The 27,063-nt window shown below is 42.3% G+C and overlaps 1 protein-coding gene across 1 annotated transcript in view; it reads left to right on the forward strand.

Moving 5' to 3' along the window:
• The first annotated feature begins 545 nt into the window (after positions 1-545).
• LOC113189352 (putative tetratricopeptide repeat protein 41) overlaps positions 546-27,063 on the forward strand; it is a 66,932-nt gene continuing 40,414 nt past the window's right edge. The window contains exons 1-7 of the mRNA XM_026398097.2: positions 546-1,332; positions 5,406-5,586; positions 10,236-10,450; positions 18,196-18,356; positions 19,412-19,853; positions 22,391-22,630; positions 26,603-26,801. Of these exons, the coding sequence (XP_026253882.2) occupies positions 546-1,332; positions 5,406-5,586; positions 10,236-10,450; positions 18,196-18,356; positions 19,412-19,853; positions 22,391-22,630; positions 26,603-26,801 (2,225 nt within the window). The remainder of the gene's footprint in view (positions 1,333-5,405; positions 5,587-10,235; positions 10,451-18,195; positions 18,357-19,411; positions 19,854-22,390; positions 22,631-26,602; positions 26,802-27,063) is intronic.

The following is a 27,063-nucleotide window of genomic DNA, read 5'->3' on the forward strand; positions in this document are numbered from 1 at the left end:
TCTTGATACTTTTGATTTGTTTTTCCTGTGCTGACCTCAACTTTATACCTGTTTTCGTTCTTGCTTCTGGTCACAGTCATGAATCTTCCTTGGTTTATTCTGCTCCTAAACACATTAGGCTCCTTTTCTGGACTTCTCTTCCTTTAACATATGGGACAAAAGTAGCAGTTAGGTGAAGAACCCCTGGGGAAGTGAATGGGAGACTGGGGGAGGGAGGCCTGTGTCAGCACCCTCTCATCTTGTTGTGCTCAGTTCTTCAGTAAGAGCTTTCGGGGAAGTGGGGAGATAGGAGCTACTTGGAACTCTAAAATGAATGTTTTTTTCTTTTTCAGTCCTAACAATCAAGATTTTTTTTCCTGACCTTCAAATGGTGGGCATCTCTCATCCTCAAATGATGATCCTCATGAACTACCTTGAGGAAAGATTGCCATCTGTTCCTAGCAAACATCATTAGGAGAAAGATCTAAGAGCTGTGAGGGCTGGAGGCCGCCCCAGGATGAAAACCGTCCTGATTTGAATGTGATATCTTCCCCAAGCAAAGGAAAATGAACCAGAAGGCAAATGAGAATGTAGAAAGAGTTGCCCAATTCAATGTAAAGCCCCAGACACCCATTCGGCCTTACATCTGCTCCACTCTGAATGATTTTCAAGAAGAGAGGAACTTTTTGGCAACCAACATCTTCCCTCAGCTTAATGAACTCTGCAATTCCCGGGGTACATACTTCAAACCTGTGGACCTGAGGTGGTCAGTCTTGAAGGCCCAGAAGTCCTTGCCGGCCAACTTGTATAGACAGGGTTGCTGTCTCCTCTCCCAGCAGCTGAAGCTCTGTCTTGACTATGTGAACAGCTGCTTTCCCTTCTTCATCTGCATGTTGGGTCAGACCTATGGGGACTTCTTTCCTGACCACTCACCTTTCATGTTCTCCAAAGCAAAAGACCTATCAAATTTATCCAAAGCAGAACAGAATCTTTATGTTGCTGCAAAAAATGGTTATCCTTGGGTCCTGGAGACTCCCAACTGCAGCCTGACGGAGTTTGAGATCATCCAGGCAGCATTTCGGAACCAGTCACAATTTCAGTATTTTTATTTCAGGACCAGGACCACGCTGCTGAAGATATTAAGTGGGGAAGAGGAGGAGAGTCTGTCCTCAGGTGCTCTGGTGAATGAAGAGGAAAAATGGAAGATTGGAAGACTTAAGGCCAAGATCATTAGTAAAGGGCTTCCCATCAGATTTTATAAAGATCTCCAAGAGTTGGGGGAACTGGTTTTCAAAGACTGGTCGTTTGTGATAGAAAAACTTAACCCAGTCACTTTAATGATCAAAAATATAGGTGAGTGAATGTGATTAACACAGGTTAATGTTTTGTATGTCTTCCTAGGAAAAGATTTTTTAAATGATTGAAAACATTCCTTAAGCATTTAATATTATCCATTTTATGCAATATATATTTTTTCATTTTTAAAAAAAATATTTTTTAATTATACATGGGTACAATATCTTTATTTTGTTTATTGATTTTTGCGTGGTGCTGAAGATTCAACCCAGTGTCTCACATGTGTGAGGCAAGTGTTCTGTGACTGAGCTATAACCCCAGCCCTATTTTTTCATTTTGAAGATTTTTGAAACTGAAAATGGGAGCTAATGATGGGTCATGGAAGAATAGTTAGGAAGTTAAAGAGCTCAGAGAAGACCCAGAATATCTGGCAGTTAATGTGTAGATCTAGAGCAGAGGTTCTTTTTTTTTTTTTTTAAAGAGAGAGCGAGAGAGAGAGAGAGAGAGAGAGAGAGAGAGAATTTTAATATTTTATTTCTTAGTTATCGGCGGACACAACATCTTTGTTTGTATGTGGTGCTGAGGATCGAACTCGGGCAGTACGCATGCCAGGCGAGCGCGCTACTGCTTGAGCCACATCCCCAGCCCTAGAGCAGAGGTTCTTGACTATTGCCAATTTTGTCCCCTCCCTGCCAGACATTTGATCTTATCTGGAGACATTTTTGGTGGTCCTAATTGGGGGAGAGATACTGGCTTCTAGTAGGTAGAGGCAAGGGGTGCTAACCATTCTTCAGTGCACAGGACAGCCCTCCAGAATAAATATGTATCCAGTCTACAATGTCAACAATGTGAACGTGGAGAAACCCTGAGTCAAAGGGAAGAGAGCTTTCATTAATTGGTGGTTTGTGTATATAATCACATTTCATCCTTAAAGTTTAGCTCTGCAAAGCAGGAATAATAATTATGGTTTTGCAGAGGAGCAAATGAAAGCTACTATATATATTTGTCAAATGACTTACCCATATCACATAAATGACCAATCCAAGATTTGAACCCACATCTCTCTGATTCTAAGATCCATGCCTGTTCTTCTTTATCTATACTCTTCAGAGTGTAATCCATGAACTGTCAACCCTGGGAGATTGTTAGAAATGCAGACTCTCAGGTACCATTTTAGGTCTACTGAATTAAAATTTGCATTTTAACATGATGACCAGGAGATTGTATGGGTGCTAAAGTTTGATGAAGCACTACCTCATATCAGATTGCTTCTAAATGAAATGATTAACTTTATTTTTATTTTTTTTTTAAACAATGCCTTTATTTTTATGTGGTGCTGAGGATCGAACCCGGGTCCTGCCTGTGCTAGGCGAGCGCTATGCCACTGAGCCACAATCTCGGCCCCTGATTAACTTTATTTTTGAAAATGGTGTCTTGAGGACATGTGCCAAGATAGAACAGGAAGAGCAATGTCAAGGTATAGCAGAGAATCTGCATCTAGAGAAACCTCAGGAGGGATATGAGGCACCCTTAAAATAACACTAAAAATAGGATTTTTATATGCATGTGTGTTTTTGGGGGAGGCGAGAAGATGACCTGTGTCTTTGATCAGATTCTCAAAATCTCAAAAGATTCCGTGACCCCAAAAGGTTATGATTTACTGATGTAAGGGCCTAATTAATGTGGGGAGGTAAAGTGGTGGTAGATGGTGCATCCTCAAATGTTTTTGGGGATCAGGCAGGCAACAGTCCTTATCATATGAGCAGATGGATGGGAGGTAAGTCATAGAATATTGGCCCACATAGGTCGTTCAAATTCAGTGCTGGGGGTGGTGTTGAAATCTCACCCTTGGGCTGGGGCTGTAGCTCAGCGGCAAAGTGCTCACCTAGCATGTGCGAGGCCCTGGGTTCGATCCTCAGCACCACATAAAGATAAATAAGTAATGATATTGTGTGCAACTACAACTAAAAAATAAATATTAAAAAAAAAAAGAAAAGAAATCTCACCCTTGGTAACCAGGTGAGTCTGCCTATAAGCCAAATCATTCTGGACCCTGGGGGAAAAACACTGTTATCAGTCACAAGGCTTTTGGTTGCAAGAGACTCCAACTGGCATCAACAAAAAGGGACCTTATAACTAATATAATTGCAAAGCCCAGGATTCAGTCTGGTTCTGTTCAGGCTTCAACTAGTGGCTCAGATGATGTCACTAGGCTCTGATGTTTTGGTTTCTCATCCTGGCTCTGTTGTTCTGATGTTGGCTCAATTCCTTGGCTTCTCCCTCATAGAAGGAAGATGACTGTAGTACTCCAGGTTCAAGTTCAGCAGAATTGGCTCAATTCCTAGCACTGAGCCATTCTTGGCCTAACCTGGGCCATGTGCTTGTATTTAACTCAATCATGGGTGCCAAGAAAATGTGATACTCTGATAGTTAATCCTGGATCATAGACTGCCTCTGGAATGCACGTGAAGTCGTGAACTTAATAACATGAATTGAGATTTGGGATGGTGGATCTAGTGCTGTTACTGAAACTAGTGTAGAGTCAGTGAATGTTGGGCAGCCTAAAGATATCTTAAATATTTACTGTAGGCGTGAAGTTTTTAGAATCTGACTCCAGGCATGTCCTTAGAATCCTGGATTTTTCAGTTCCAAGCTGTGTGAGTTTGAGAAAATTACTTAATACTGGTAAGCCTTAGTTTCTTTTATAAAATAGATGGACAAGAATCTGCTCATGAGTAATGCACATGTGAAACACCTAAAAACAGTGCCTGGCTCATTAGTCACAGAGTAAATAGCCAATAAGAGTGAATAACCAAATGGATTCCAGAACAACATGGACATCTGGCTGAAGTCTGTAATGGTAATAGTATTTTACCCATCGTAATCTGGATCACATCCAATGATTAATATTCACTAATTCATACAAGAATCAAGCCTTTCTGTGTACTTGGGTTAAGTTCATCTTATTTCCCCATAGTATCATAGTATTCGTTTTTTGTTTTTGTTTTTTTTTTTGTACCAGGGATTGATCTCGGGCACTCGACCACTGAGTCACATCCCTAGCCCCTATTTTGTATTTTATTTAGAGACAGCGTCTCACTGGGTTGCTTAGTGCCTCGCTTTTGCTGAGGATGGCTTTGAACTTGTGATCCTCTTTAATTTTTGATCTTATTGAAAAGTTAGCTTGTTTTATATTTTATTCTTGAAGCGTTGTATGTGGGCTAAATATCTAAATTAGAAGGTACACAATGGGTGGATTATGAAAAAATTCTCTGAAAGGAAGTGCTAAATTCTCTTTTGGATCTATGATACCCTTTAAATTATTTAGGTAGCCTCCAAAATCTCACAGTCTACAGCTAGGATAGCAATAAACCATTTGTACAGTTAGTAGTTATAAGGCAATGTAGAGCTATCAGTTTATACTCTTGATTCTTAGAGATACTTGATCTTCAAGATACCTCACTTTAGTGGGTGAGGTTCAAGTTCAGCTCAATCATCCCAAATTCCGTTAAAAATTTTGAAACATGAAGCTGACCTATAGTCTTCAGGTCTGTCTTGGCACTAACCTGAACCACAGGGCAGACAAGTTAATAAGGAGTCAAAAGGTGGGTGGGTATCTTAGAAACCTACCAGACTATTTTATGTTTTTTTCCCCCTATATGTACATTGATAATAGCCTTCACCCTCCAGAGACAGGAGGGCATTTTAGCAACCCAGAACCCCCCTGACTTGAATTAGGCAGTGGTTTTGGAATTACAGTAAATAGGAACTCAAGGGACCCAGACATCATCCAATCGTCTGACTCTACGTCTTATTAGAGTTTAAGGGACCTACCTGCCCAATGGCAGAGCTGCAGCTGTACCCATGGGTGTCATCTGTTTTAGGGCATCTTGCCCTAGAAATACACTGCACTCCTCTAAGCTTTGCCAAGTTTAGACACACAGACATACCCCTGTTGTTTTCTTTCATTAACATTCAGAATGGGCTGTGAAATATGGCACCACCATGGAAAGAAGGTGATCTAGATACAGATAGAAAATTCCTTATTGGGCATTTATAGAAAGCATGTGCAATTGAAAATGTAAAACTACAATTCTAAGATCTTAAAACTTATTTCTTTGATTATAAAGACTACAGGCACAGCTTAGAATGTTTCTATCATGAAGAGTTTATTGAGAAGTGCAAGCAAGCGTTTGTTTCTTCCAAGGAGTCAAACAGGATCTTTGAAATCTTGGAACAATTTGTCTTAAAGGATGAGGGACTTGACTTAAAAAATGCAGCAGCAGATTCTAATTTAGTCTCTGTTCTCAGGTAAGATGTCAAGAAATCCAAATCCTTCTTTATGGGGTTCAAGCAAAACAGCCTGGCTTTGGTAAATGTGATTCCTCCAAATTTAGAGTGTCCACCCCACTTCCCCCATTCTGTGGACATTCCATCCTATAAGAGAGACCCCAGAAAGGCTAACCCTGGGTTAGATGTCCTTATCAGGTACCCCCTGCTTTTGCAAAGCTTTTCTGGTTTTTCACATACTTTCTTCCAGTGTCCTTAAGAAGATGATAAACTGCTGGAAGGCAGAGCACCTACCTTCTTTTCTCTCTCATACATCAAAATTGATCTAAGTAATTCTAAGAACAATGAAATGGCTTTAAGGAGAAGAAACTAAAATGGAGAATATGTATATTGCATTTGTATAGTAGTATGTAATTTAGGGCTTCCATGTGTATCATTATTATATTTACATTCAGATATTCACCAGAACATACCATTATTTATGTTTATGTGTAAGGAATCAAGTTATCGTTCCCCATGTATGCACGCCTTCATTGGTTTATCCAATGTCTTCTATAATCAGACCTGCATGTCTCTTTCCACTCTGGGTGGTGACACACCTTTACCACCCACAGGCATTGTGAAGCTGAGGCAATGTAAGAAAATTGGCATTGTCTATGTGTCCCTCGGGATCTATTCCTAGAAAGCAGGGAGGTTCCTAGGATAGTCTTCTTTTTTCATCCTCATCCTCCAGCTCTTAGCACAGGTCTCATTTTATCTGTACACTTTTTATGGTTTGAAATAAGCCCACAGTAGCTGGGATGGTGAGGGGCTCCCTGCCATCACCCTCCCAGGCTCAGCTGCACACCACTGAAGTCCATTCAGAGCTACCAACATTTTTGTGATTCTGGGAATTCATGCCAAGAGGAAGTGACTTATTACGCCAAAAGGAAGTGACTTATTTGACTTAATATTACATCATAATATTCAATCACTATTTTTAAAAAAATTAATTTTTTTAGTTGTATTTGGACACAATACTTTTATTTTATTTATTTTTATGTGGTGCTGAGGATCAAACCCAGGGCCTCACCCATGCTAGTTAAACGCTGCACCACTGAGCCACACTATTTTTAAAAAATCTTTCTTTAGTTATACATGGACATAATACCTTTATTTTGTTTATTTATTTTTATGTGGTGCTGAGGATCGAACCCAGGGCCTCACCCATGCTAGTTAAGCGCTGCACCACTGAGCCACACTATTTTTAAAAAATCTTTCTTTAGTTATACATGGACATAATACCTTTATTTTGTTTATTTATTTTTATGTGGTGCTGAGGATCAAACCCAGTGTCGCACATGTACAAGGCAAACGCTCTGCCACTGAGCTACAACCCCAGTCCTCATTTTTAAGACTACAGGAAAAGCACATAGGTTATGTGTGTGTGTGTGGTTTTATTTATTTTTTAATGTTTAGCTTTTAGTTGGACACAATATTATTTATTTATTTATTTATTTTTATGTGGTACTGAGGATCGAACCCAGGGCCTTGCACGTGCTAGGTGAGCACTCTGCCACTGAGCCACAACCCCAGCCCCGTTTTGTGTTTTAAATGTGAAGCTTGAAGAGACAAATCTGTAGAAACAGTTGGCTAAGTGACTGCCGGGGGATGAGGGTAGTGAAGGAAATGGAGGATGATCCTTAATGGGTGTAGAGGTTCTGGAATTAAAGAGTGACATATTTGTGAATATATAAAATCATTGAAATGTTCACTTTAAAACAAGGAATTTTTTGGTTTGTGGATTATTTATCACTTAGTTTATAATTTTAAGCATTTTAGTGTGGATGAGAAATCTAGTAAATTTTATTGCAAATGAACAACTTAAATTATTGGGCCCAACAAGATACAGCAATTAAATAAGTCCTTTTAGATTAGTTATGTGAAAACATGCAGAGCTTTTGCTTGCTTTGCCATTCAGGAACAATGTTCCATTCTATATGTTCCTGAATAGTGTGTAAGGGTCAATAGAAGAGGAGTGTGGTTTTATTCACTTGTCAAAGCAGTGTCTTCATTGACAACCAGATAGACCAACAGGGTTCTCATTTTGAAAAGGAGCCACAGATTGTTTTGCAGTGTTTTCATTTTTCTTGAGATGTAGTGATTAAGACCCTAGCCTTAGGTATGCGGATGCATCAGATTTGCATTTCTTGTTAGTTGATTTTTACCTGCTCTGTGCCAAGCAACAGAAAATCTTTGCCCCCATCGAGGTTCGCATTGTGGACCCAGGCAATGAACATAACAGATATGCAAAACATGTAGCATACTAGATGCCTTCAAGTGCCTTCAAGGAAATGTTGAAGAGAAATGGGCCACCTGGTTGGTGAGGGAAGCCCTCAGTGACAAGGCGATTTGGGATAACTACTAGAAAGAGGTGAGGAAGCAGGCCCTGTGAATATGGATTGGAAGGATCTTCCAGATAGAGGAAGAGGCCCTGAGGCTGGAGCAAATAGCAAGGAGGCCAGCAGCCACAGGAAGTCAAAGCTGCAGAGAGAGAGGTAATGGAAGAGGTTGGAGAGATACTGGATGGGTCTTTCTGGCCGCACTGTTCATTGGACAGACTTGGACTTTTGCTGCTTTCAAGCAGAGCAATCACCCACCTATGTGAAATGTTTTGTCTGGCTTGCTCTAGCTGATTGGTTGAGGTTAGACTGAGCAGAGGACAAAGGTAGAACACACAATCAAATCCCACTACTCAAATTTGCTGGCAAAACAATTTAAGCAATAAAACATTCATTCCTAATTTATATTAATGGAGATGGACTTCTTAAGAAATAACTATTTAATGACCTGGCTTTAGGGTTTCTATGTTAGAGAGTCTTTGAACTGATCCTCTTGCTTTGCTGAATCAGAATTCAGCTTTATGGCATTTAATTCATTGACTTGTTCAACAATATATGGTCACGTCCTGCGCTAGTCACTAAATATCCAATAGTGAATCAAATAATCCTGGGAACAATCCTCTTCATGGTACTCCTGTTAGCACAAAAGAACCAAGCTGGATTCAAACTTCATGGATTATTTCAGCCTTCAGGAATGGAGTTTCCTGCAGGAAAGGGGTGATGAAAATTTGGTGGCTCATTTTCCACTTTCCTGGTGGAAAATGAGCCACCAAACAAAGGCGGGAACTGGGTTTATGTAGGTTATATTGAGAGGTGACTTAATTAATGAGTGTGTCAGCTTGGACACTCAGGAATTTGAGGTCTATTTTATTGGGCCAAATGGGAGGGAGTCTGGGATTCATCTTACTGGACTGGATGGAGGGCCTGGGGTCAGTGGTTGGTATCTATAAAGGATTTATTTAGGGAAGGATTAATGCTTTGGCCTCTTCCAGAGACTGCCTTTCTAGGTTTGATGGACACCTCTTCCCCAGGGTTTGTTTTATCATCAGGAAAGAGTATACTGGGAAAGGATCAATGCTGTCAATGTCTGGCTTTCTATCTCACTCCCCTTTTCTCAGGCCTCACTATTTTGGGAGTTTGTCATTTTCCATATCTAATAACTCCCATCAATGAAAAAAATCACTAGACACATACTTATTGAATCATAATTGTAAGGAACAACACTAGAATCTCTATGTTGTGATAGTCATGGACCTGAGAATCTTCTGCATATCCAGAAGGTTTTCACTAGAAAATAAAGCAACAAAACAAGTTTTATTATGCTTCTGTCAGTTCAAAGACAAAATATTTGTGTAGTACAACTAGCTAACATCCCCTGGTGGAGAAGCAGGCTACTTCTCAGAGCATCACTAACGATGATGATAATTGAGTTGAATTTCTGATTTCGTGATCATTGGGATTTATGGGAATTCTTGGTGTATGAGTGCTTCAGTTTTTATTCTCTTCTGATATAGTGATGTACCAAGGACAAGCCTGGTGATAGGGGAATGAGCAGGCAGGCATGAGGGCAGTGGACTGGGGCTGTAGCCTTGGCATCCTTGACGTAACCTTGAGTTCATACTGGACAACCCTAGGATATGTGTGGCTACAAAGGCCTTCTGAAGTTACTGTCTTTCTACTGTTAGCCGAAAGGGCATGCCAGATCAGGAACCACGGAACAAGAATGAGGTACCAAAAGAGGGTTTATTGGGGGCGCTCCTGGGCAAGGCTCACTGTTCCACGAAAGGGTGAGGGCCGGGGAAGTTGTGGGTGGGAAAGGCAAGAACAGTGCTAATAAGGGAAGCTGGAGGTGGGAAGGCCTAGGCCATCTAAATCGCAGCTACCCACAGCAGGTTGCCGAGCCGGGTTCAGGGGCATCGTGTCTGTTGCTGGTTGGTCAGAGCTGATGTGAGTTGATAGGGCGATTGCTTCAGCCGTGGGAACGGGTGGTGGTTGGGGTCTGTTGCCATGTCAGCTTCTGAATGGCCATTTTGCATCTCCTCAGCCAGGTGGAAAGTCCCTGGCCACAGCTGCCATGAAAGGGGAGGGGGAAGGGAAGGCCGCCCACCCAACATCTACTCCCCTAATTTTACATAGGTCAAAGCCAAAGCCCAGAGGGTGAAAGACTTCTTTGAAACCAGCTGAGGCTAACATTCTTATCTCTTGGAGTCAAATGTCTACAGAAGATGTCTTTCCTCCTCTATTCCTTGGTGAATGTTCTTGACTACATTTTACCTCTTTATTTTTCAGAATAAATTCTCTTCCAGCTTTCAAGTCTATTTTGCTCTTGTCTGGAGAACGTGGTTGCGGGAAGTCCACCTTGATTGCCAACTTCGTGGATTATTTCAAAAACAAGTATCCGAGCATATTGATCATCCCTCATTTTGTGGGAAGCACCTGTGAAAGCAGTGACATCCTGTCCGTGATCCACTACTTCATCACAGAGCTACAGCACACGAACCACAGTAATAGAATCAGACTCCCAATGTTCATTCAGAAAATGCCTCTTCTGCTCATGCGCCTGGTGTTCCCTGGTTCTACTGTAAACCCCACATTATCCCACCCATGTATCTACCCGCTTCTTCCCTCATAGCCTCCTTATCTCTCGCTCTCTGCTCCCTCCCCCTCCCTTCCCTCCCTAAATGTTTATTGAGTTCCTTTGTGTGCCAGGCACTACCATGAAGAAAGTGGACCAGAGCCCTTACCCCATGGAGTTCTCAGGTTACCAGGGAGGGATTAGGACAAAGAATTAACTGAGTAACTAAATAAAAGATGTAGAAGTTAGAAGTATTTAGTAAGAAAAGGCAAAAAAAAAAAAAATAGGCAGGCAGCCTGTGTGTGTGTGTGTGTGTGTGTGTGTGGAGTCTCTCAGAGAATAGGATAAAAGAACATTTACATAAACACTAGAAGAGAGAGGAGGGAGCCGTGGGTACTCTTCCTGGAGTAGCTTTGCACAGGAGACAAGTGCCCGGCTCCTAGGTGGACATGCCTGTCAACCACTGTTCTTCCTGTTCAATTTCAGTAACTGTGTGCTGAGCATCTTTATTTATTCATTCATTCATTACAGAGTATTTACTGGTTTTCTGTTCTGTACAAAACGTTTTTTTGGGTTCTGGGAATATAGGAGTAAATCAGGTGAACAAGGTCATGGCTCCCAGGGATATAATGTTCCAGTTGGGAAAGGCAGATATCAAGTAAATGAATAACATATCAAATATGATTAATGCCATGCCGAATGATGTGATGAGGGGACAGGGTGGCTCCTGAGCGGGAAGGCGGGCTGTGTCTCTGTGGTGGGGTAGCTCCAGCTGCTGTATCAGCTGAGTCCCATTGCAGCGGCTTCTCAAATGGAAGGTTATTTCTTATTCATGTAACAGTCTAGTTTGTGGCTGCTGGTTAGATAACAAGTAGCTTTCTTCTATGTGGTGATTTGAGGACACAGTTTTCTTTCCATCTAGAAGCTGTGTCACCCCAGAGCCTCAGAGTCCTTTGCTTTTTGCTAAAGGTAAAGGGGAACGTGTAGGATAGAAGACCTGTTCCCTCAAGTGTCAACCTGGAAGAAATATGTATCAGCTCTATCTTGGGTCTCCTGGCAACAGTTTGGCCAGTGAGGAATCAAGAAGGTAGAAAAAGCAGATCCCTCCCTACAGAGGGGCAGCATGAAGCTTGAGGGACAGGTAGCCATCTCCTCTGCCACAGTCTCTGGGGACAGCTCATTGACAAGAAGGAGCCAGCCAGGTGGAGACCAGGAGAAAGAACATTCCAGGTGGAGTGAAAAGCTAAGCTAATACTACAGTGTCTAAGCTGGAAACAGTTGCTGATTTTGAGAGGGAAAGTGGCTAGGGTGGCCAGAAAGCCACGGACCGCAAGGCCTCTGTCAGGTGAAGCAGGGGTGAGGTCGGCTGCTGCACCTCGGGGTTTGTAGGCTAGAATGTTAGATGCGGACTCTGTTCAGTAAAATGAGAGGCGAGTGGGGGAATTTGAGTGGGGGAATGACATGATTTCATTGTGTGGAAGATGGAAGCAGGGAGCAGGCATGGAGGCGGGAGGCTGTTGGAGCTGTTGCAAGAGCGCGCTGGCTGGGCCAGGGCAGTGGAGGTGGAGGGGTGGGCTCCCGTGCTGAGGAGTGGGCTGGGGGACTGAAGGAAAGAGGAACTGCAAGTAACTCCCAGCTCTCCGCCTTAGGAGACTAGACAGATGGCAGAGCTATTGACTGGGAGGGAAGCAGGTTTGAGGCAAGTCACGTTCTGCTTGGGAGGTACAAGGTGTGCCCCCCCCTCACCGTGATGGCAATTATGTGGGGTCAGGGTGATGCCTTGTTCTGTTCTGGGAGCAGTTGAGGAGCCTGACTACCTACATTCAAGCCCTGCTCCACTGCTTCCTGGCTTGTGGTCCTAGGTGAGTTATTGTAAAACCTCTGGCTCAGTTTCCCTATTTGTAATAAGTGGATGATAAAAAAGAACGTGTGCCTTGCTCAGAGGTGAGAGGGTTAACTAAGATCAAGTGTGAGTGATCCAGAGGCTTAGCTCAGTGCCCGTCGGTTCCCCCGGGAAGCGTGGGTACCAGCTCTTCCTCCTCATAGGTACTGTGTGCACTCACATCTGCATGTGTCTGACTTTGCCTATTCGTGCAGGAGCTTCTGGGTCCTGAGTGAATATGTGGGTGCCACAGGGTGAGTCTGGATGGGTGTGTATCATCTTTGCCTGAGGGTCACGTATTGGGGTCTCTTTCAATGCATGTGGTAGGTGTGTCTGAGTGAGTGGGGTGGATTGGGTGGCTGTGTTTCCTACCGTTGGGTGGGCATGTAAATGGGTAAAGTCCAGTCAGTAGCAGCAGGTTTGTCTGTTTGTAAGGCCACTGATCCTATTGTGGTGTGTCCCCAGGGTGCTTGCTCTGGCTAGGCTGGTGATGTAAACTCAATGGAACACACCCAATTATAATTTCATTCCCAAAGTGAATTGCTGTTTTAATGGGTGTGTTGTGGGATACTGGAAGCTCCCAATTAAACCACCTGCCATCTTTCAAGCAAGCAGACAACAGTAGAATAAGTTCAGGAACAGCCCATGAATACTGACGCCTCCTCTCTTCTAAAGAACACCTTCTCATTAATGGTGGGAGGCCCAGGGGAGGGGCTGTGCTTCTGGATGACTTGTTAATTATAGCTGGGTGATCTTAACAGTTTACTTAAGCTCTCTGTGTCCTAATTTCCCTTCCTCCTCCTCTTCCTACTCCTCCCCCTTCCCCTTTTATCTCTCTTTCCCCTCCAACACCTCCTATTTGAACCCAGGGGTGCTCTATCACTGAGCTGCATCCCCAGCCCTTTTTAAAATTTTTATTTTGAGACAAGAGTTTCCCTAAATTGCTGAGGCTGACCTCAAATTGTGCTCCTCCTGCCTTAGCCTCCTGAATCCCTGGGATTACAGATGTGTGCCACCATGCCTGGCCTTGATTTCTTATTTGTAAATTGAGGATGGGATCAATAATACCTACTTCTTAAGTCTGTGTGAGGATAAAAGATAATACATGTAAAGAATTAAAAATGGTGTGGCTATTTGAAGCTCATCTTTGCAAGTTTGAAAAAAAAAGAATTAAAAATGGTACCAGGCACGCTGCTGCCATTATTATTTTTGATGATGATGTTATTATTCCTTATTGGGCTAGAGAAAGAAGCAGAGAGTGAGACACTCCTGCTCTTTAGCTAGCTTAGGGAGGGGAAGGACTGCAGTTCAAGCTGCCATTGTGCAAAGCCCACAGAGGCTGTGGAGGTGAGGGTGACACCAGCCCCAGGGCATTAGCATGACCCCTTTTCTAAGAAGCCAGGGTGAGGTGGGTGTGGGTGCAGGAGGAGGAGCTGCTGCCAAGACGCACACAGCTGACCTGAGAGGACAGGCACAGGCAGGCAGCACCTGTAGATCCTTTGCAATGCGCAGTTTATTGTGACCTAGCTCAGCTATTTTGACTGCAGCACCTGGGAGGGCTGCCATCTGACTCTGGGGGCACATGCCTGATGCCCACATTTCTGCTCCTTCAGCCCCAACTCCTGCTTGCCAGGATGTGGCCGAGGAGAAATGCCTGGAGCCTCCTGTTCCAGCTGTCACGCCTCTTACCTATCTTGTAGCAGCAAGTGTACCTTCTGTGACACGCTTTGCAGAGGTCACAGTGGAATCATTGCCTTTCTTACTTATGCATTTCTTGCTACGGCTCTCCGTGGAACCTGATGGCAGTCCTGGGAAAAGAAGACTGAAGACTTTCTGAGCACCAGGGCTTTATCAGCATCTCATTCATGCCCTCAGCAAGCCACGGTGGCAGTAGCATCCCAGACTGGGGGACTGAGGTCTGAGTGTCAGGGCAATGCGGCTCCAGGTGGGCAGAGAGGGAGTTCAAGCTCCAGTTTCTGCTGAGCCGTACCTGCCCAGTCCTCACCACTGTGCCACCTGGACTCCTTGAGGCACCAGAGGAAAAAATCTCCCTCTTTTGGATTCTTTCTCCTGGGTCCTCTCCCAGTGCCAGCTGTCATCAGAGTCTGTGCCCAAGTCGCTGAAGTGCAGTGGGTAGAAATCCTTGGCAGGGCTTGCCAAGCTTTGTGCCCTGGGCTGCACTAACTTCTCAGCCTCACCTCTTGCCCTTTGCCCCACCAGCTGGTTTCCTGGGAGCAAATCAGACTTTTCTGGCCTCCACATCTTTGTCCCTTCACTTCCCTCCTCCTGAAAAGCCCCTCCCTTCCCCAGATTAGTGAATTCTTCTCTTCCTTTATTGCCTTATTTAAGAGGGAAGAGGGCAAATGAGTGCCTCTCCCCCACACCCCAGCACTGGCCAGATAGCCAAGGTAGCCCTGGTCCCTTCGTGTTTTAATTTCCTTCCAAAGACTGTGAGCTCACCCTCCTTGGTCCCTCAGGTGATTTTCAGATGGTTCTATCATTATATGTCCTATTGTTTGTCTTGCTCTGTTTGTTGATCGAGTCTATTTTATTGGCCATTGTCATGCCCAGTGCCTGGTGTAGACATAGAAGGTTCTCAATAAATACATGTTGAATGATGAGAAAACACCATTAAAAAGTGAACAAATTGGTCAGTTGGTAAGTCTGCAAGTGGATGTTTTAACATTTCACACATTACCATTTAAATTAGGCACAGGCGCACTCGCCTGGCATGCTTGCGGCCCAGGTTTGATCCTCAGCACCACATACCAACAAAGATGTTGTATCCGCCAATTAAAAAATAAATATTAAAAATTCTCTCTCTCCCTCTCTCTCTCTCTCTCTCCTCTCTCACTCTCTCTTTAAAAAAATAAAATAAAATAATAAATAAATAAATTAGGCACAGGCCATTGTCATTTAGTAGGGACAGATTGGTCCTGCCAAAAAAAGTACCAGAACTGCTTAGGATCATTTTTCAATAGTAGTGATGCTGACTTTATTTTCAAAATCATTTTGAGGAAAAGTAGTTGAAAAAATCACCCAAATGTGATTTAAAATGCTTATATTTATGTTAGCAGTCAGTCCTAGCTACTTGGGAGGCTGAGGTGAGAGGATCACTTGAGCGCATGAGTTTGAGAGCAGCCTGGGCAACAAAGTAAGACCCAATCTCAAAAAATAAAAACAAAACAACCATATGTGCTTTCCTTCTATGCAAAGATAAATCCACAAGCATCATCTTTGAGTATTTTTTTTTTGCTTAGGATTATTATTTTTTTGCTGATTATTAGTAGTGCTGTTATGCTTTATGATTATTAGGCTGTGTATATTTTTTGAGGCTCTCTCATGTCTGTCTTGCAGCTTAACCTCTATGCCAGTTTTGTTCCACACCCTGGTGGGCCCTCTTGCGAGTGCTAGATGTACCAAGAAATGGTGATCACACATAGCTTGAAAGCAGACTGCAGCATGAGAAAAGTGTTTTGAAATCTCCTGGTGATCTGTAAGTTCAGGTCCCTTCACCTGTCTAAGCCTCAGTTTTCTCATCTTGAGAAGGGAGCTTCAGAACTAGATGAATTCCAAGAACTCCTTCTACTCTAAAATCCTATAATCTAAGTTCTATAATCCTAACAGTGTGCATAATTTTAAAGATTAAAAGAATGCTCAAAGGATGAAGCAGCAAAATTAATTTCTACTTCCCTTCCTTTCTTATTTGTCCATCACGTCGTACTGGGTACAGAACCCAGGGCCTTGCACATGCTAGGCAAATGCTCTACCATCGAGATACACCCTTACCCCTTTTAATTTTTATTTTGAAACAGGTCTTGCTAAGTTTCCCAGGCTGTCTTTGAACTTGAAGTCCTCCTGCCTTAGTCTCCCAAGACACTGGGTTTACAGGCATGTACCACATATCCACCTTCCCTCTTCCCTTTCTTGAAAAAAACATTTTGTTGTTGTTTTGTGATACAAGCTCAAACCCTATCTATTCTGATGCCTTTTCCTCTTTATGTCACACAGTCATATATATTTCAAGTAATTTTATGGTCATTTTATGATATAAAAATCTTTTTACAAATGAATACAACTTTCTACTGTAACAAATATAGAGAGAATAATTTATTAGAAAACAATATGTATCTTACTATGTAAATTGCTCATACATGGTTCCAATAGAAGGCAGCACCTCTGTATGGAAAATCTCCCTGAAAGCAATAAATGTCATTCTGTTCGTGGTGACTGACAAGGGTATACTGTATATAAGACTCAAACATCATGGGCAATATTGTCAGGTTGTCATTTTCCAAAAAAAACCTGCTTTGTATTAACAGATAAAATAGAGTTGGTTTCTGGGTTAGGTGATTGCAAAGGTTTTTTTCCCCCTCAGGTGAATGACAAAACATTGAAAGTCAGGTAGATCTGGAGGCAAAGCTTCATTGTGTGTGATGTCCGTGTGATAGGTTGTCTTGATTCCTGCTGTGGAGAGCTGCTGCTCTAAACAGCTTCTACTTTTCAAATACTCGTACTCTCCTACCTTTAGGCTTTTGCCTGCACCTTGTTTTGATGATGTGTTCTTCCTTCATTTCCACCTGTGAATTCTCCAGTGTTCAACTTTTCTTCATTGTGTTGGTTCTGTATCCAAATCCAGGAGACTTCAGACTCCTATTCTGCCTTAAAATTTGGCTATCTGTGTTCAGAACCCATTCCCACTTTCCTTAAGTCCTTTACTTTGTCTTTTTTAAAAAAATTGCTTTTATTTTTGAAATACATGACAGGAGAATGCATCACAATTCTTATTACACATATAGAATACAATTTTTCATATCTCTGTTGTATATAAAGTATGTTCACACTAATTCATGTCTTCATACACGTACTTTGGATAATCACGTCCATCACATTCCACCATCATTGCTAACCCCTGCCCCCTCCCTTTCCCTCCCTTGGTTTTGTTTTTTGGGCCATTTTATTTCCCCATGTCATATAGCACAGAACCTTCACCTAATAGGCAACCAATAAATGTTTATTAAACATAATTTCTCTCGGTGACTAACAGAATCTTAATGCATCTGAAAAACTGATTAATTAATTCTGGAACTTGATTTTATAGTCCCTGAGATGCCTCAATTTCTATGGAAAATATTACTTTTGAAAAATAAAGGCAAGGTAGAAGTTGATGAATTAAACTACTTTTAAAATATTAGGTGATTGATTATAATTTGGGGTCACTGCTACTAGGTCACTTCATCACTGTCTGAAAGTTAGTCTTCTCAAATGACTTCTTTTGCTTTTTGCTGGTTCATATCTTAGTTCTTTCTGGCAATTTTCATAATTCAAGGTATGGGGTTCAGAATTTAGGATTGGTTTCATTAGGTTTAAGTGGACTAGGACCAAAAAGATGAGGCAGTGGGAAGGAGATGTTGTATATATACATGCATTGCTGGAAGAGCCCAGGGTGGTGGCCCTGCCCCTTAAACAGATACCCTGTGCATGATCTCTCTCCTCCTCTGACTCTTTATAACATGATCTATTTTCGTATTTTGAAAAATGAGAGCAGTTGCTTTGAATCATACAAAAATATTTGTATATAAAATCCTAAAAAATGTATTGGGGACATCTAGTGGTAAATATCATTCCCCTGTGGAGGTGAATCTTTTGAAGCTAACACGTGCATATGTGTATCAGCTGTATAGCTGTGAGAAGCTCTCATTTTCCCTGCTCTCTTCTGCCTCCCCAGCCTATTTACATATTTTAGCAATGATGGAAATATTTTCACCTAATTTGAAAATTCTTTATTGCAGATATGCAGCCTGAAATGGATTTTCTTAATGAAGATTCAAACATTTTGTCCTTTTCACTTCTTGTAGAAGTGTTCATTGCCTCCATCAGTTTAAAGCCATGTATACTTGTGCTAGATGGAATTGAAGAATTGATTGGTATTTATGGGATTTCAGGTCAGAAGGTAATATCTTTTTAAAAGAATCCCTTATTTTATTACTGTTTTATAAAAAGAAACCCCCATTACTTAGGACATGAACAGTTCAGGATTGGCTAATATGAATACTTCTGGTGGGCTTGGGACACAGGGGGGTTGCCCCTAGTTGTCTGGTACCTGGCTCTTTGTTGATTTAGGGCAGAGGAAGTAGGGGTTGTGGAAGCTAGCTAAGAAGGAGGGTTGAACGCTAGGCGCGGTGGTGCAGGCCTGTAATCCCAGAGACTCCGGAGGCTGAGGCATGAGGATCACAGGTTCAAAGCCAGCCTCAGCAAAAGAGGTGCTAAGAAACTCAGTGAGACCCTGTCTGTAAGTAAAATACAAAATAGGGCTGGGGGTGTGGCTCAGTTGTCAAATGTCCCTGAGTTCAATTCCTGGTACCAAAAAAAAAAAAAAAAAAAAAAAAAAAAGAAGGATCTGTGGTCTGCATATGAAAGGTGTGTTCCAGATAAGCTGTATACTACCCTGTGGAAGTAGCTGGCTTTGAGAAAGACAGTGTCTCCCTGGGTCTGTAAGACCTTGAAAGATGTGAGAACATCCTAAAGCATGGCACAATCAGTACCCAAAGCACACTCGACCCCATGCCAGGCTCTGGGGGAAGCACATAATATGTGATAAATCCTATTACTAGGCAAAGGAGTGGGAAAGGCTGTTAATGGAATCAAGAAAAGATCCCAAATAAAGCCATTTTGCACGAGTGACAATTCTTCAGCTTCACACATGTCTTTTCCAATTGAATCGTTCACGTACTCTCTCAGGGCTCCTCTAGTCACTGTAGGTCAGTTTTTAGAGGTGTGTGATTTTATTTCGTTGCTTGTTTATAAGAACTGTTTTTAGGGTTCACCTTTGCACTATCAAATTCTTAACAAGTAGGCAAATCAGTCAAGTATAGTTGTATTGAGGGTGCCTTGGTATTTTATTACCACCAACTTGTTTACTATTTACTATTAATAACTCTAATGCCAATCTTACCTTATGTTACTCTGTACTTTCAAGCTTTACATCTCTCTGACTCTCTCCATCAGGCCAAAGATTTCTCCTGGCTGCCCCACTCTCTCCCTCCTCATTGCAAGTTCATCCTGAGCACTGTCTCCTCCAGCCTGTCCTGCAAGTTGCTATGTGCCCGGGCAGACGTGAAGATTGTGGAACTCACCAGCGTTGGAGATGAAGACACAAGGCTCAGCATCTTCAGACAGCACCTATTCACCCCAGGCCAAGACCCCTCCCTACATAGCAGACTTGCTTTGAAAAAAAAACCAAGCCTGAGTCCTTTGAAACTCACAGTCCTGGCCAATGAGCTGAAAGAATGTAGAATCTACCGCAGTGAGCTTCAGTGTCTCAAGGAGTACCTGGAGGTGGCCTCTCTGCAGGAGTTCTGGGAGTTGATTCTGAAACGCTGGACTGAAGACTATAGTTGGACTATTAAACAAAGAAAGGCAAATCCAGACAATGGGACTTCAGAAGAAGGTAGGCCTGGGCAGTGTAGACAGCTTGGTGGGTGTTCACGGGGAGAAAGCTGTGAGGCAAGCGCCACCCCTGGGGTGAGTCTAGGCATGGTGTTGGTGAGGAAAATACAGGAGGCCCAGTTAAACTTGAATTTCAGACCCATAAAAAATAATCTTTTAGTAGAAGTATGTCCCAGATATTTCATGGGGCATACTTATACTAAACATTAATTGGATTATAGATAAGCCACAAATAATTCTCAGTGTCTAAGTATATTACAAATATATTATACTTGTATAGGGCATACTTACACTAAAATTAGTTAGTTGTTTATCTGAAATTCAAATTTAAATAGGTATCTGGTATTTTTATTGCTAAATTTGGCAACTCTTATCTAGTTATAATTCTCTATTATAATTCTGAGTTAAAAGTCTCAGTTTATAGCCCATATAGAAGTTGTATGGAGTATACTTGTACTAAAAATTAGTTGGTTGTTTATCTGAAATTCAAATTTAAATAGAAATCTAGTATTTTTATCACTAAATTTGGCAACTCTATCTAGAGAGCATCGTGTTGTCAGTAAGGAGAATTTAGTTACAAATTTCAGTCAAACTTTTCAGGGGTCTGAGAAATATAATTTGATTATTTCTATAACTCAATTTAACCTCTCTTGATTACATTGTCCTATTTATGGCACAAACCTAATCTAGTCAATTCAGATTAATTTTATCAGTTTCATTTGTTTTTAGTTAATCCAGGATTATGTTTTTCAGTCAGGCGAGGATTTGTGTGCTTCCTGTGGCTCTGTTAGGTTGAACTGATATCTGAGGGCCATGAGTGTCCTTGGTTGTCGTCTGTCCCTGCAGTCTTCTGCCAAGGTGGCCACAGTCCCAGATGACCCACAGACATTGCTGTATTTCCATTTTGGGCTTGGCTGGCTGTTCCCATCTGCTCTAGGATTGTTCTAGCTTTGCTGTCCCCTGCTCACAGGGAGGCCCCCCCTCCTCAGACCTGGTTCACACCCTTTTTGAGTCCTGTTTTGGTCTCTGATCCTCTCCTATACCTTTTAAAGTTCCACAAAGATCTCTTCTTCCTGTATAGGAAAAATGTCCTTGTTAGACCATCCTGTAGTTGAATCTGTCTTTTGTGTTAACAGTTTATTCCAACAGTTTGTCAGGAATTTGTTTGATGATATTCAACAATCAGGCTCTTGAGGATCAGTTTATTCTCTCAAGCCATTGTCTCTGTTGTGGGCTTCAAAAGTCTATTGTGAAACTTGTTTCCTCTCTTTGTTTCTGCTATAACAGGCTTCTCTTCAGGGCAATGAACTTAAAATGGAGCAGGGTGGAGGAGGTGGGGGTGTAGAGAGAAGCAGAAAATGTTTGGAATGAAGGACACATTGATGAGTACTGTAATATATGTCTTGTCACATTTTTCACCTTGGAGTCCGCATTTCTATAAAGAGAAATGATTTCTTGTTGGTTGTTCCCTTTCCCATCTCCAAGGAGGGAGAAATAAGATCATTGTGCCCCTGGAAGTCACTCAAGCCAAATGGCCCATGCTGTACTACCCTGAATCTCCAGGATTGGGTAGGAAAGTCCAGGTCTCTTCCCCTTAGGGAATGCTCTGTCCCCAGCACTGTGCAGCAACTCCCTCTGAGCTGCGCCACAGGAACCGAAGAGCTGGACCAAGCTGGGCCAACCGCGGGAAGCTTCCGAGGTAGGGGCTGACCTGCTCTGCCTTCACTTGAAGATTGAAATTTGGGCTCATTCCTCAGTCCTAGCATAGGAAATGCATTCAGAATGGTGGACCATATTGCCATGTTTCCCAGAGGGCTGATCTCCTTATAGTTGGTTGATCATAAAGGCAGCAGGGAATCCACCCAGAGGATAAAAATGTAAGGGTCAGTGGGTAATGAAGGGCTGCCTCAAGGGGTGCCTGGGAACAGGTGGCAGGAGGGCAGTCTTACAGCAAAGCTACCTCCACCCACGGTGCAAATTCACCTTAGCAAAGACTACTCGCAGAAAAGCTCAGTGAGATGATTGGCAGGCTTGCCAGTTCATATCACAGCTCAGGGTGTGTTAGTTGGGACAAATAAATCTTAATGGGTAACAGTATGGGCTCTAGAGCCAGACTGTCTGAGTCCAAATTCCTGTTACTTTTGTGTCACCTTGGGGAAGTTATTTAACTTGTCTGGACTCCATTTTTCTCATTTATAAAACAATGGCCTTTCCAGTATTTACCTACAGAATGAGTGAAAGAAAGAAGTTGAATAATCATAAAACATTTAGGCATGGTGGTACACACCTGTAATCCCAGTGACTTGGGAGCCTGAGGCAGGAAGATCAAAAGTTTGAGGCCAGCCTCAGCAACTGAACTTGGCCCTAAGCAATCTAGTGAGATCCTGTCTCAAAATAAAAAATAAAAGGGTCTGGGGATGTAGCTTAATGGTAAAGTGCTCCTGACTTCAGTGCCCAGAACAACATCAAAGTTTAGCCTGCTTGCACGGCTGGTGCTTGCTCTGACTTGTCGTCCTTGTCATTGTGTTGTCCGCACAGGGCTGGATGGCTGGGTGGCCGATGCTCTGTGTTTACTGTGCATCTCGCATTGTGGCATGGCTGAGGATGAGCTACTCCAGGTTTTGGACACACTGGGCTACAGGAATAATTACAAAGTGACCACAGTGCACTGGGCTGCTTTCCGCAATGCCACTAAACAGTGGGTCCAGGAGAAGCCGAATGGTGTCCTCTACTTCCGACACCAGTCCTTGCGAAGTGCTGTGGAGAGCAAGCTGCTTGGTAAGGCTGAGTCTGTGAAAATACCTGCTAGTTAAAAGGAAGTAGGAGTTGCATCCAAGAGAAAGCTTGTAGTGGGCTTTCTCAAGTGGAAATGGAGGCCATAAAAATGCATGACAATGATTATATACATTCTCTGAGACTTGACTCTGGCCAGATGCCCCAGGGTTTTTTTCTGGCAGATGGTAAACTTCTGGAGGCTGGCAGTCCTGGGCTGCTCTGTTGGCTTCAGAGAGTCACTGGGACCCATCTCCTTATGTATCCCTGATTCACTACATTGGCTTATATTCTCAAGGTCACCTTGTGCTCATGGCTGCTGGAGCACCAGCCATCACATTACAAACAATAGGAAGGACAAAGAGAGGAAGAAGCTTATAAGAAGCTTTCCTACAAGTTTCACACGGACATTTCCACTATGCCTCTTTAACCTAGAACTTGATTACTTGGCCACATCTGGACATGAGGGAAGCTGGGGATTCAACTGGTGCACTGCTGTCCTAAACCAAGGCAAGGTTCTGTCACTAACAAAAAACGAGGGAAATAGATATAGGTAGGAATTAGCCTCTGTCCTAACTCTAAAACCAAATTCTTATCCCTTCTGAAAAGAACTGCAGGTCTGCATCCAAGAAACTGCCAATCACATACACACTGGCTTAGAAGCAGAGCCCTGGGTGAGACTTTCCCAGAACTTCAAGACTGACAACTTGAAAAATCTTTAAATCTCAGCCTCTGGGAGGATTCCAAGCCCTGTGCAAATTTCTTCTAACTATATTCTTTTTTACTTACATTTAAAAAAATATTTATTTTTTAGTTATAGGTGGATAATGTATCCACTTTACTTTATGTGGTACTGAGGAAGGAACCCAGTGCCTCACTCATGCCAAGTGAGTGCTCTATCTCTGGAGCCACAATCCCAGCCCTTTACTTACATTTTTAAGATATAAATTCTATTTTCTATCTCATCTGCCTCATATTGCAGTCACTCCTGCCAGCACTCCAGCTCTGTGATGCAGAGCAGAGGGCAGGCCTAGCAATGCGGTTGCTCTTAGATTCGTGGCAATTCTTCCACCCTTTGCTGTATGGTGGTTTCTTCTCAGTGCCGTTACTATACCAGGCATTTCAATACTTCACCTCACTTATTTCTCATGCAACCAGAACATCCCCAGATGAGGCTCAGCCCTGACAATGGTACTTCCCACCAGCTGGAAAGTCCCCTCCTGTTCCAGGTGTCCCTAGGAGTCCACCAGCAGTGGCTCATGTGCGCTCCCATCTGCTGGCTGCTGTGGTCTCTTTTGATTCCTCTTGTGCATGTGGGTGCCTCACAACTGCCCCCGGGGCAGAGGACACTGTAAAAAATGAACAGACCACACGACAAGAGTCCTGCCCCTTTTTTTATCCCAAAGCAAGCAGATCTCAAGGTGCCCGAGTAGACCTTTGGGTGAGTGTCTCCTGGGAGATTTGAGCACCACTGATGCCTTTCTCTCCAGAAACCTGCCTTTCTCAGGCTCTTAGGGAACTCTTCCTGGAAAGAGCCTCTTCCATTTCTTCTTGTAGCCTTGTACCTCATAAGAGCTCCCCAAAATCCAGTCTGTGAAGTCCATTTTTTTTCCTGCCGCTTTTGAGTGGAGGGAATCAATATGTCATAATGGTTGACAGTGGGATCCTGATGCCAGATTAGTGGTGAGACCTGGCATTCTTGCTTGCCAGTTGGGTGACCTTGGCCACCCTGTGTCCCACGTTTCACATTTACCAAATACATGTATCTATCTCATAGGATTTTTACTTGTGCGCATTCAATGAATTAATTCACGTAAAATACTTAGAACAGTACCTGATCCATAGTAAATTCTTTTTAAAATTAGATCATTATAATTATACACAGTAGTTGGATTCATTTTGACAAAATCATACATGCAAGGAATTTGATTCAAGCCCCTGTATCTTCATTTTCCTCCCCCTTTCCCTGCCCCTGTTCTCCCTCCTCTACTGATCTTTCTTTCGCTCTTTCTTCAATTTATTTTTGATTGGTACTTTCTTCATACACATAAAGGTGATACTCCCTTTGGTACATTTATATATGCATATAACATGATTTTGTTAAATTCATTCTGTATTTTTTCTTTTTTTCCTTCCTTCCTGCCTCTTGTTCTCCTCCTATTTCACTGATCTTCCTTATATATTTATGATACCCAAACCCCCTTCCATAGTAAATTTTTAAGAAATATTAGCCACTATGACCTCCTCTTCATGACTGTCTTCCTATGGCCTCCTAATCTCGAATTCGGTGGGTCTGAAGATGATTCTGCTACATTAGACAACTCCAAGCACATTTGACTCCCCTGGGACCATTCCAGCTACACTCAGCAGGTGTTTGCTGAATGAATATACAGCTGTCCCTGGCTGCCTACGTGTTGAGGCCTGCTGTGTATCTGGAGGAGCACTAAATTCAGAAACTAAATCCTGCTTCTCTAGTTACTGGTCATGTGCTCATCAGAGCAAATCACTTGGTCTCTCTGATTTTTAAGTCACTTTATTTGTCATAGGTGGATTCATATTCATATCTTCCTCATGAGAATGTTGTAAAAAGATAAAATTAAATATAGTGTTTTTTATGAAAATGTTTTTTTAAATTTATTTATTCTAATTAGGGATTTTATGAAAATATTTTCCACTTTTAAATTTTTTTAAATTTCTTTTTTAAAAAAATATATTTAAAATTCTTTTGGTAGTTGTAGATGCACAGGATGCTTTTTATTTTATTTGTTTTTGTGGTACTGAGGATTGAACCCAGTGCCACACCAATGCTAGGCAAACACTCTGCCACTAAGCTGCAGCCTTAGCCCTAAAATTTCTTTTGTGTATGCTAAACATGGCTCTGCCACTGAGCTACACTCCCAGCCCCAAATTTTAGGCATTGTATTTAACACTACAAATCTTTAACTTATGGTAATATTTGTCCCACTTCTTTTTTTTCTTTCACCCCCCCACCCCACTTTCCCAATTTACAACCTACAGAATGCCTTTGCCTTACACAGGAGGAGAGGGCCACTTCTGTCCTATGACCATGGGAACAGGTACAGGTGGCTCACACCTTTTCTCCTGTGCTTAGCCCTCCAGCTTCTGATTCTACTGCAGACATTTGTGGATCTCTTAAGCACTTTGCCACCTGCGCATATCTGTACACCTTAGACCAAAAGAACAGAGTCTTCCAGGGTGACCTGGACATCTTTCAGTGGAAATGCAGAATGGTTACTTAAACTTTGTTATTGTCCTTATCGAAGAGCCGGGCTTGGTGTGCCATCTGGCCACGTGTTCTACTCATCTTGCAAGCAAAGATGTCAAGCAGAAAATGTAAAAATATGTCTGGGCTGGGGCTGGGGCTTAGTGGTAGAATTACCTGGCTCACATGAGGTCTTGGGTTCCATCCCCAGCACCACTACAAACAAAGCAGAACAGTAAAAAACTCTTTTGTTAGTTTCCAGGGATAGCTACCCTAATTTAATTAAAGTCCTGTTTTTGAGAAGCTTATCGCTGGGCATTATAGGTTATCATAACTTTTTCTTTGGAAATGAAGATATAATAGTCCTGGCTCCAACAACAAATTTGCCATTTATTTGCTCTGCTACTCTTTGGCTTACATGAGATCCAGGTAATGGATTAATGCATACCTTCGAATGTTTGAAAGTGCTTATTTAGTCAGTAATCGTGGTGTATATTTAAAACAGAAAAGTAGGTTGCAAATATTTCCTTTGGGGAGAGGGAAAACCTAACACAAAAAGTCAACATACTCACCAATGATCATAACTATGAATAATTCTTGGAGAAATTCAGACTGATGTAGAAGATCTTTTTTTTTTCTTCAAGCTACCTTGAATTTTATTTGGTAATTATGGCCACAGAGCTGTCATGTTTTAGTTACACTATGACATATACAAAAAATTCAGAAGCATTAAACTATAATTGATTTTAAAATAGGTATAACCACGCCTGTCAGGGAGAGCAGTCCAAATGCTTGTCAGAACCCAATGAATCTCAAGAAAACATATTTTCACCTAGTCTTGGTCAGATACTTCCAGCAACAGAACACTTTTTGGAGAGTGTTTCAAGAATTGCCATGGCATATGAAAATGAGCGGATGCTTGGGGGCGTTGTGTAGCTTTCTCACAAACCCAAGGTGAGTCTTGCCAGTCTTAGTCTTTATGTTTACGCACATTTGGCTTTTCTGTTTTAATGTTGTTTAGATACCTATGGTTCCCTTGAGCAGGATGCATTCATTTATTCATTCAACGGCCCACTTATTCATCTGGATGGGACCACTATCTGGCAACAGTTTCTGGGGTTGATGGGTCCCCTGGGTTGCTCCAGTCTGTCTGTCTGGCTTGCTCTGCAGAAGGCTCTTTTCCCCTTTCACTCCCTGTCCATCCTCTCCGAGTTAA

The sequence above is a fragment of the Urocitellus parryii genome, chromosome 5 (assembly GCF_045843805.1).
Source record: "Urocitellus parryii isolate mUroPar1 chromosome 5, mUroPar1.hap1, whole genome shotgun sequence".
Classification (NCBI taxonomy): Eukaryota; Metazoa; Chordata; class Mammalia; order Rodentia; family Sciuridae; genus Urocitellus; species Urocitellus parryii.